Source organism: Argentina silus (genome assembly GCF_951799395.1).
Source record: "Argentina silus genome assembly, chromosome: 1".
Taxonomy (NCBI): Eukaryota; Metazoa; Chordata; class Actinopteri; order Argentiniformes; family Argentinidae; genus Argentina; species Argentina silus.
The window spans coordinates 29639279-29650838 of NC_139655.1; the positions used below are offsets into that span (position 1 = coordinate 29639279).

The window sequence follows — 11560 nt, forward strand, 5'->3', positions numbered from 1 at the left end:
AAAGCAAGTGTCCTATAAACCACTACAGTTTATAAAGAGTGTCAATTCAATAACATTTCCTTGACCTCTTTATTGATGTAAGAAAATATCTGTGGTCAGTAGCCTATACTTGGAGAGGTAACGTCCCCCAAAATCCGATTGAAAAAATGCTGCCTCTGGCGTTGAAAACGGGTCTCTCTGCTCCCCTCCGACAGAAATAACTTGCGAAAGAGAAAAGAGCAGGGAGTCTCTCCCACTGCCATGGAGTCTTAAGGGCTTGTGATTAATTACTCCGGAGTGAAACAGTTGTCAGCTCTTTGTGTATCCAATAAATTAGAGACTCCAGAGACCTTTACGCACACTCAGGTGAGTCCTCCACGCGCGGACAGGGACCGTTGCGCACCTTCTTCCACGACCGCGCCTCTTTATAAAGATTAAGTGGAGTTGGAGCTGGACTACTTTTCTCCTTCGAGTAGCAGCAGCGAAGTCTGCATTGCCTTCATGTCGTTTCTGGAAACGGCGCTTTTGGGGAAATTCAAAGGTAAGTTCTAGACTACCATGCATGAATATGATACACATCGCAGGATGTTTGATTTCTTACGCAGTGCATTATCAAGCAATTGGCCTATTGCAAATATGTTTTTGACTGGAAATAAGCCAATAGGCCTACAACATGCGCAATAATTGGTAACGATTATCAAAGCGTTATTTTAACATAATTATATGGAGAGCTTCATGATTCACATTGGTGTAACATGTTTGTCAACAGGACAATAACTTTCAATTAAGATTCAGACCATTTTAATCAGATATGTATTGCAATTGATGGTGAATAGGTCAATTCAAGCATTAGGTCTGTGTAGCTGTTATGCCATGTTTATTGTTTATTTAAACAATAAACATTATTTGGATTAATGTGACTACAAACAGGCCCAATGTAAATAATTTATACAAAAAAATGTTTTTGTTTTCACTGTAAATGCAGACGACATCGCCAGACTATATAGAACAAATGTATATTGTTTAGGCATATCCATCACAAGAAACTCAAGACAGACTCTGATAGTATATGCTAGGTTTACGATTTGACGATATGGATTTAATTTGTTTGCAGCATAATAAACAAATTAAGAAAGCGTAACCAGATTGACGTGGCCTGTTACAAATCCTATAAGGCGTCAAAGTATCATAAATATAATTTAAGGCTCGATTCAATTCATGCAGAAAAAGTCTGAATCTTATATATCAAATAGCTTTTCTATTTTTTCCCTTCAACTGCATGTTGCAATTTTCAGTTTGATAGGTATAATGAGTGAAATGATGTTACCCTTCAGGTTTATAAGTGCTCCCAATGGTTGGAAGACAGACGATCCGCATGGATAGTGGAAATGGCCCAGTGACAGTTATGGATGAGAGTCCCATATCCAGTCCGAGCTCCAGCCCCAGTCCTGACACCGACAGTCGTCGTCCTGAGGCCCTACAGCGCTCCAGGGTGGTCCAGGCCGGTGGCCTTGGCGGTGGGAGAGGGCGTCCGGCAGCAGCTAACGCAGCGCGGGAGAGGAGTCGAGTGCAAACCCTGAGACACGCGTTCCTGGAGCTACAGAGGACTCTGCCATCGGTGCCACCAGACACCAAACTGTCTAAACTCGATGTGTTGATATTGGCCACCACTTACATCGCGCATCTGACTCGAACCCTGCAAGAGGAGGGCATGGAGGAGGGAGAAAGCACAAGACAAACAGAGGCATTACACTCGCTGAAAGGTGACGGTTACCTGCACCCTGTGAAAGTGAGTAAATATTCACAAAATATCAATCAAATGACTTAGAAATTCAATTTGAAACTATTGAATGTAGCAAAAAAATAACAATGTAAGAACCAAATAATAACAGAACAATAATGATGATGATAATGATGATAATAATAATAATAATAATAATAATAATAATCCAAATAGTATTGTTATATTATAATAATTCTTATCATTCTTATTATTATCATAATGATTGGTTATCAATACTCATAATCATACAAACTAAATAGTCAACTATAAATATCACATCAACACTTACTAACAGATTATTCAATAGTCATCTGACAAACTTGCTAGACATTTCAAGGCTATAATTGTGATTAGGTAAAATAATGATCTGATATTTGGTTAGATTCATTGTAACAAGCACTGAAGTTTAGCAACTGTGTTGTATTATTTACCAAAAAGTATAATTGTCACAACACATACTACTGCCTACTGTGAATCCATGTAGCTCAACTCAAAATCAGCTCGAAATAGCTATAATGTTATAGGGGCCTTAATGCAAATAAGTAACTTCAATCTAACAATGTGTTTCCTTTTTGTCTCAACAGAAGTGGCCAATGCGATCCAGGTTGTATGTAGGAGCCAGCGGCCAGTTCTTGAACAATTCAAAACAGACAGAGAATCAGGGCGCATCGTCGTCGACCTCTCGGACATAAATAAAGACTGCACTGTACAAAATGACGTTGTCATTTACGTCTCATGTCAAAGGCCTAAAACTTTCTCACGGCAGGCTTTTTGAAAATGATTGTCTCTGCAGCCTTGACAGTGAATTCATCGCCTGTCCAGTGGCCTATTGGGTCTTTAGCCTACTTTTTATTTATCAAACTATTGAAGTGCTTATCTCTAAAGGAAAAAAGTTACAAAACTCTCAATGACAACACATTGTAAATTAATATATCATGTATATAACATTTGAGATAGACTAAACTTTGTGTTCCTCTATTGTTATTTTGGCCACTGCGTTTCTGCTCTGTATTCTGCAGTTCTGTACTTGTCAGAGGTATTAACGTGTATACCTTTAGAAATTCCGTGTGTTGGGGTAATGAGCCGTCATGCTTGAGTTGTTGGTTATGCACTTTCAGTTAAAACATTTGCACTAAATGCATGTGTGAATAACTTCCATCTGTCATGTGAAGTGGTCTGTCAGAATGTCAACAATGGGTAGAAGCCTCTTCATCTCCTGTTCTTTTTTACGTGAACGGTTGTAAATGTGTTTGTGAATATTGGATAATGAAATAAAAAATTCATGTCTGTCAATTGTAGTTAACAATTAAGATTAAAATAGGTATATTATAAATATAAGTATTGTAACAAACGGGATCCCATTTATTTGATTTGCTTTAGTTTAACAAAAGAGAGGGGACATGAGCATATTGCTATTATAGGACCAAATTATTAATATGAAACAAAAGGCGTCTGCAGGTGTCTGCAACCAATACATCAAAAGTAGCATAGGTATAGCCTACTTCACATAAAAGTGTCCAATTTGTTTGTCGCTTTTTTTGTTCAATTCTGCAACCGATGCGAATGCACCATGCTTCTTTGCCATCAATAGGTCAACAAACTATAGTCTAGAGCCTATGTAGAGTAATGGTATTAACTGCAGTGATTATAGGCTATTTAAAAAATATATATAATGATTGTGATCATGGAAATTAGTCGTTGCAGCAATCACCTGTAAAATGGTCAACACACAATCACCTGATAATGATAGTCCACTGGTCCAATTTAAAATAGGCTATGTTTATGTTATGTCTTCAATAAAAAAAATACACCAGTTAATTTACATGCATTTTTCTCAAAGCAATAATTCAACACACACTTCTCAAAGGCGACAGTTGACCAATCCAATCACATTGGTTCAGTGATTTCTTCAAGGAAGGGAGGAAGGAGTATTGCACTTTAAAAGTAATCGAACAGGACCCCACTCGCAAAGTAGAAGTGTACTTTGAAGGGGACAAGTGTGCAATGCGTGGCAAGGATGTCTGTGCGCATGTCTTTACAGAGAAAAAGGAGGAAGTTCTTTCTTTGGGTGAAGAGGAACGCGTGCTGCAGCATACAATCTGCGCTCTCAAGATGACTTTTCTGAGCTGTAGCTTGTCGATTTGCATTTTATTCCAACAGGTAGGTAACCACATCTAATATAAGAGTCTTTATTAAACACAAATATAATTAACGCGATATCTTGCGGCTTTTCTGCACTTGCAAATGGTCAGTCGAATTGCTGAAATGGAATGTTCCGTTCCAGTCTAGTTCCAGTAGCTAGCTAGCGAACTACTAGCTTCGTTGTTAGACCGAGATTTCTCGTAGGAATTTTTGTAAATTCCTACAGAAAATCTCGGTCTAACAACGAAGCTAGCTAGCTATTTGCGCGCCTGATACGACTTGCATTGTATCACAGGGAACGTTCCATGAAACGTTTTCGATCCAGAGAGTAGTCAGACCCATTGCTAAACCAGCTCACTAACTTGCTGGAAATCCACACTGTATTGTCTCGTCCCTTGAATGATGCAGTTGTACGTTTGATTTTTGCCCATTGCAAACTGCAATGTAGGCTATTCTAGTTTACCTGGCGAGAATTAGACTGCATGCGGTTAGACTAACCCTGCCTGGGCCCTGGAATGAAACGTTCCATGTTGCCAGAAATTACGGTTTTTAAAGTTTGTCGCCCTACATACATTTCTTAGTGGCTAGAATTCCCCACTTTAAAGAAAATAATAATGTGAACGCTCAACTATGTATTAGCTTCACCGTTCCATGGACCAGCATTTTGCACTCTATTCCAGCAATTAGACAGACTCCTACAGCCCTTCCCACGTGGTGTCAGGGCTAAGCTAAATTAGCACTTTACCCAGTTAAAATCAATACTATGGTTATTTCTTCCCTTTTTTCTTCATCAATTATATTGAGGACTCCGACCATTAATGACTTAGGTCAATGTTTATATAATTAACTGTAATTAATTATCTAAACCTTCAATAGCCATCCATGGCACAAAAAAAAGGCCCATGCCTTTCCTGTCCGATATGCAGTACTTGTCAATTAATCAAGAATGTTTATGCCCTGTATCGAAAGTGGCTATGGCGTGACTGTTGCCAGGTCATTGATAGTACAGGAATAGAGATGTTGAAAGCTTTTCCCGTGTTTGTTGGATTACCTGTTCCTGTCAAACCCTGTATCTTTCAAACATATTTTTCATGTCCTAGACAGTTGTGGTTACTTATAAGGGGACCTCAATGCGGGTGAACATTGTAACCAAGTACACCACCTGCTGCATGCCCTGTTGAATTGGTTACTATGGAACGGTGCATAATTAGTACCCCCTTGGACCGAAATTATACTGCATTTGATGGTGGCAATCACACATTTGGTGATGGTGGTCCATCATCTATGTAACTAAGCTTTTGATTGGCTATTTCCCACCAAAGAGGAATCAAACATGGCCTTTTAGAACCCCCTGGATACTGCAAGTCTTAGGCCCAGGCCTGAATGAGCACATGGCTGCATACTTCAACAGCCATTGCATATGCTAATATAAGTTGACTAATATAACCAATTCCAAATAAAACCTTATTTAAGGCCTAAAGTTGAGGTGAAAGTAAGAATTCATAAATTATTTGATTGAATAAAATGCAATTATACTGGATTATAGAACTGATTTGATTAAATCTGATTAAATTGTATGATTTGTTAATTTGGTCTGATCTACTATCAAATGGTATCATACAATTTAACTCAAATGGGAGTGAAAGAATTGTAAATAAATTTGAGTGAAATAATTGTAATTGAGCAATTCCATGCACAAATACTTATGAATTCAATGCACAGCAATTCATGTATCTACCCCTTTCATCAAATTGACTTGCCTTTTATCATTTGAAATGCACATGCACCAATCAAAAGCTTTGCCTGTTGGGAGCATACCCATGGTCAAATTCAATATTTGATAAATTAGCTGCTGTTCTAAGTAGGATTATCAGAAAGTTGACTGATCATTGCATCTCAAAACAATAGGTAGAGTCATTGGTGAGAATAAAACCGAAATCATCATGCATCAAATAGCAAACTTTTAAACGTCCCTGCAGTATTGTAATAAATCATGCTGGCAGCTGCTTGTCCCGGTTTGGATGATAAATTGCCCCTTTGCCATTTCAACTTCTATTGTTAGTACTGTCCACTGGCTCTGGCCAGGGCTAACGGGTCACCAGAGGCTCCGGTGGTCAGGGAATTGTCGTCTTGGTTATTTCATTGGGGAAATCACGACTTTGGCCCACTCTAAGGAGTAAAGGTCATGGTATAGGTTGTGACCTGGTGTTGAACCCACATCGGAGAGGCTGCAGTAATGTTGCACTGGGCTGTGCTTTCAAGCTGTGTTACATGTGCCCTCCGACCTTAAGTTCATCAGTCATCCAAGCTGTCTAATGCACATTGGCTGTTCCTTCAGTACAGCTTATCCCTGCAAGACAAAAATCAATAGCTCCATGCTCTAAGGGCAATTAGTTAGAGGTATTTTTCGGTGTCAATGAGTTTTGATGGTGCTGAATGTATTCAGTGAACCGATTCTCATGGTCACTTTTCAAATATTCAAAGACTGTGAGGCACATCCTATTGAACTGATATAACTAACTTCTCTTTCCCCCTTTCAATATGCAGAGAAGGATGGCTGAGTGGAATCTTTGCTGGTATTCCTGATGCAGGCGGATTCTGTGAAACCGAAGTAAGTTTGGGAAAGGCTCAGTACCATGTGATTTAAGCACCGACACTAAAGAAGCAGCATTCCAACTAAAACAAATTAACTGATGTTATCAATCTGAAGTAGAAAAAAAAAAATGTGACCGTCTCCCTGGAAACCAGGGAAGTGAGTGCAATACCCATTATGAGACCTGTGTGTTTCTAGATTCAATCAGGTCTGATAAATGAGAACATTTAAATATGAATTGGTAACCGTAGTGAGTGGTTCTGCTGGCCTGGAAAAGTGATGATTTCACATTTGCCGTTTACCCATCTGACCAGATTGGGGTGTTGAGACTGTGACTACCTGAATCCTCAGCATAATCACTGAACAATGAGTAATTCTAGTCCTAGCCAGAGCCTAAGTTGTTACTTTGCATAATACTTTGAATCTACCCCCATAGGTTCCATGGACCTGATGGAGGTTTGAGGTGCCAGATGCATACCTCTCTGTCATGAGGTAAGTCCATTCCTGACCCATAATGTGAGACGCAACCATGGATGTATAGTAGATGTGCAATAGACATCAGTACCTGCAGTGCCCTGTTGGTCAGTGATACTACTGGAGTTGTGATGATTTTACACATTTGCCGTTTACCCATCAGACCATAATTGGGTTGCTGATACTGTAACTACCTGAACCACCAGCAGCATCATCAGACCTCTATTTGTCTGAATCAAAACTCCATGTTTTGCTCACTAGAAGTAAACTTTTTGTTTCTTATAGGTTTTGTGGATCTCTTGGGGATTAACAATGCTAGAGGCCCAGCTTTGTCACAGCTAAGGTGAGTTAGATTCTTGACCTGTGGTATTTGATGTTACCACCTCAGTCAGTGACTGCTGGAACAATGATGATTTTACACATTTGCCGTTTACCCATCAGACCATAATTGGGTTGCTGAGACTGTAACTACCTGAACCACCAGCAGCATCATCACTGACCTCCCACGTTTGTCCAAATCAGACTCCATGTATTGGTGCCACTAGATGTTAATTTCAATGTTTGTTTCTGTCATAGGTGCGGATCTTTGGGGGATTAACGATGCTGAAGGACAGCTTGGTCTGAACTAAGGTGAGTTGGATGGTTGCTGACCTGTTATTTGATGTTACCATGTTTTGTTGTGCCCTGCAGTGATGCTACTGGAGTTGTGATGATTTTACACATTTGCCGTTTACCCATCAGACCATAATTGGGTTGCTGAGACTGTAACTACCTGAACCACCAGCAGCATCATCACTGACCACTATATTTGTCTGAATCAAAACTCCATGTTTTGCTCACTAGAAGTAAACTTTTTTTTTTTTCTTCTCATAGGTTTTGTGGATCTCTTGGGGATTAACGACGCTAGAGGCCCAGCTTTGTCACAGCTAAGGTGAGTTAGATTCTTGACCTGTGGTATTTGACGTTACCACCTTCGTCAGTGACTGCTGGAACAATGATGATTTTACACATTTGCCGTTTACCCATCAGACCATAATTGGGTTGCTGAGACTGTAACTACCTGAACCACCAGCATGGTTCCTGACTAAAGAGGCTGTATTGTTCAACCTTTGACTAGTAATGATCATCAGAATAACAGTTTGTTTTTCTCCCAAAGACTTGATGGGCTGGTAGGTTACTGAAGACTGAATGAAGATCATCTGCTTACCTGTGGTGAGTTTCCCTTTATCTGAACAACAAAACCTCTTGCATAAGATGTCTTGATCTATGCTAGCCCATATGAATGACCTTTCATTTCATGTCTAGAGACTTTTAGTTGGTGTCACTACCGAGGTTGTGGTGATTTCACATTTGTCCAACTTGAGACTGCCCAGATGTCCTGCCTCCGCCTGTTGTCACCTAGCTTCTGGTCGCTTTGGCTTTTCAACACGCTCACTGACTTGATGCCTGTTCCTGACTTTGTAGTCTGGTAATGGCCTTGATTGTTCTTGACAGTGTTGATTTATTATATCTGTGCTTCTTCTTTTGTGTCAGGTTTCCTGTTCCATCTAGATTCATTTGACCTGCAGTGGACTTTGGCCTTTACAGAAGGATCCGCATCTTGTCACATGGTGATTCCAGAGGAGGATCTTGGTACATGCTAGTGATAATGACGCATTATCCATTATGCAGCACGGAGAGAGAGCACTTGCCAAGCATTGAAAAGATGCAGAGTGCAGCTCTAATTGTGCAAGCTGTCCAACTTTTCTGCACACTAGATTTGAACTAAGACCACAATAGAAATAAATCTGACTTTGTGTATTTTATGTTCAATAATTTATTATTGTTTTATGTTTTAGTATTGTTGTACCAAAATGGCTGAGGCCTATCTGTATTTTAAATGGACATTCATTCAAATCAAGTTTATTTGTATAGTGCTTTTTACATAGACAAGTCATAAAGTAAGTGAAGGAAAAAAACTCCCCAGGGGGGAGAAAAATATAGTGTACAAGGAGTTCACTCTTACCTTTTGAAATACATTATATTGCTTGATTGTACAAAATGTGCTATATAAATAAACTATTTAATTGTGTTAGTGGCCCATTCTGGTATGACCATGTGTAGCTTTAATTGTATGACTCAATTCATGTCACACTGCTTAGAATTTGGACATATTGTGAGAAATGATGATAATTAAAGATATTATTGTGCAGTCTATCACTTGTGTTCAGTTTTTTTGTCTGCATACACACATAATTTTAGTACAGCTTTATGCCAAGGACTACTTTTATATCAATACTATAATAGTATAAAAGTCCTAATAAAACTCAGATCATGCACATAACCTACTACTGAATAGTTTTCACCTGGTTCTACTCCTCTGTGATGTAGTCTGTGGCCCCGGGTGCATAGGCATAAATGAAGTGCAGGATGCTCTGGTGGAGCTGCTCCAGGGTCAGGTCTCTCCTGTGCAGCGCATCCAGGTCACACAGATCACAGGGAAACACAGCGTTGGGTGGGATAATGAGTGCAGAGGCCCCTGGAGGTAGAGGAAATAGTCTCAGGACAAACCCTTAACCCTCTATAGAGACTGTTAGAACTAGAACTAGGTCAGGGGGGTTGGGACCAACATTGGGGCAAAAAGGACACTACTGGGCAAAAGTGCCTACACGTCATACAATTTCTGGTACTTTATCCTTATCAAACTGTCGGACAACTACAATCCTGCTCCACCAGAATGTACATTACACTGGGACAACGCTCAAACGTTACATAATACATACATACTTTACATACTGTACACACCCTTGAAATAAACCAAATAATTGTTATAGTCAGTTTGGGTGCTACCTATGTCATACCATGTCGTAGGGTGATAGAGTTTTCACACAGAAGCACAGCTATCACTGCATCTTCCTCCAGCACCTTGTTCCTCAGACAGAGCTTACTGTGGGCCTCAGCCAGGGAAATCCTAGGAAAGAATCAGGCAAAGGAAAAAATATTGATTTTGGTTATGTAGCCCAAGGTAATGTAAATGTAAAACACAAATATGTGTGCACAACAAGATACACAGCAGGTCAATGTTAATATCCACAATGCAAAGTAAATCCTTTTAACAGGCATTTGGACCTGACAAACCTCCCCTCTGTTAGCACTCAAGAGTGAGGACTCCATTTGCATTTTTTATATTACGCCCCTTGATGAAAAAAGGTTTATTTTAACAGTTCATTTTCACACAGAAAGGGTTGACACTGAAAGGATTTTCCAAACATTCGGCCAAACTATATGAAAAATAGTCTTTGGAGAGCCAGAGTTACAGCATCTGTGAGAAATGAGGGATGGTGCTCCGCCTTGTGGAGAAAACATGACATTACAGTGAACAAGGCAACTGGCAGCAGATGTGAATTCTTACAGGACTCTGTGTGTAAACATTCGGCATGGCGGTCTTATGAGTGACCACCAACATTCAGTGAGGTGTGAGTTCTTACAGGAGTTTGATAGACGCCACAGACACCTTTACTCTCTGCCCTGTGTCTGAGCGAACCCTCCGGCTGGCCATGTAGTACCCATGGATCATCTTCTCTGCCCCAGGACTCAACTCCACTTTCAGCCCCCGAGCGTGGGCCAGGAGCTGGGGAAGGAGAGCACCATGTCCACCGTGTCACATCAGAACGATAGAAAAACAATAGTCAATGGGCAGATATTTTGTTTAAGTGTCTGTCACAAGTGATATCGAATTAAAAAAGCATTGCATGGTTTTTAGTACAGATTTGGTTGTTATACCTCCCGGTAGTCTTGTGTGGTAAACTGCATGCAGGATGGGTAGAGGGGCACCCCAGGCTGCACTGCCTGCCTGAGTGTGTGTACAGTCTGGGCAAGCAGGGCCTGCTCTCCCCCTACCTCACGACACTGGATCACCAGACCAAAGGCCTCTGCCAGCTGAGCAGGGACTAGCCCCATGTCCTACAGGACACATAGCACAACAAATAAAGCATTTCTGAACAACAGGCAATGCCTAATCCTCACTGGCGTGCCTAATCCTCACAGGGGTGCCTAATCCTAGTTCCTACAAAAACATTTTGTTCTCCTTCAACCTAATCACAGTCTAAACTGAACTCATAAATAGGAGTTCCATGATAAAAGGTGGCTGATAGCTGGAGAGGAGAAGGTAAGAGTAGATAGCCTCCCAGCCTTGAATTGAATGACTTTGACCCACTACTGGCTACTACAATTTCTTGTCCATCCTGAATTGGCACTGAGGCCGAAGCATTGTCTCTTCTCAGGATTTATGTTGGGCGCAGCCTGTTCCCTGAGACCAATTAACTACTTCCTCCGGAAAGAGTAAATAGTCTTCACTTCCTGTTTTGCCTCAGAGGCCTAAATACAGACAGTTGGGTTAGTTGAAATTAGACATTTCTGGAACCCAAAATAGACCCAAAAACTGCCTCTGCCAGTGTTGAATTCTATTGGCATTGTGTGATACAATAAATCGCTCATAAGGAATCACATTGTTACAGAACCACAATATCAACGCTACAATGGGACACAGCATTGCATTTTTCAAATTCTGTAAATGCACATCTTAAAGTAAATATTCAAGCTAAATCTCC

At 40.4% G+C, this 11560-nt stretch overlaps 2 protein-coding genes and 1 long non-coding RNA gene across 3 annotated transcripts in view; 2 read left to right on the top strand and 1 right to left on the bottom strand.

Moving 5' to 3' along the window:
• Nucleotides 1–1299: 1299 nt before the first annotated feature.
• tcf24 (transcription factor 24) lies at nt 1300–2454 on the top strand (the record flags this gene model as incomplete). The annotated part of the gene is given in 3 exon segments (XM_083675103.1): nt 1300–1328; nt 1330–1768; nt 2347–2454. Coding segments are annotated over 3 exon segments (576 nt in total).
• A 1352-nt stretch (nt 2455–3806) lies between these two features.
• Nucleotides 3807–9186, top strand: LOC310808303. The gene is made up of 8 exons (XR_014554352.1): nt 3807–3922; nt 6452–6515; nt 6934–6989; nt 7257–7314; nt 7548–7601; nt 7845–7902; nt 8128–8183; nt 8505–9186. It is a non-coding gene; the product is annotated as an uncharacterized lncRNA (long non-coding RNA).
• Nucleotides 9187–9303: 117 nt separating this feature from the next.
• The window catches only part of mcmdc2 (minichromosome maintenance domain containing 2), a gene marked incomplete at its 5' end in the record, with an annotated part of 7709 nt that continues 5452 nt past the window's right edge, over nt 9304–11560 (bottom strand). Inside the window, 4 exons of the mRNA XM_083675035.1 lie at nt 9304–9489; nt 9812–9921; nt 10439–10581; nt 10734–10913. Coding sequence (XP_083531161.1) covers nt 9323–9489; nt 9812–9921; nt 10439–10581; nt 10734–10913 — 600 coding nt within the window. The 3' untranslated portion in view covers nt 9304–9322. The remainder of the gene's footprint in view (nt 9490–9811; nt 9922–10438; nt 10582–10733; nt 10914–11560) is intronic.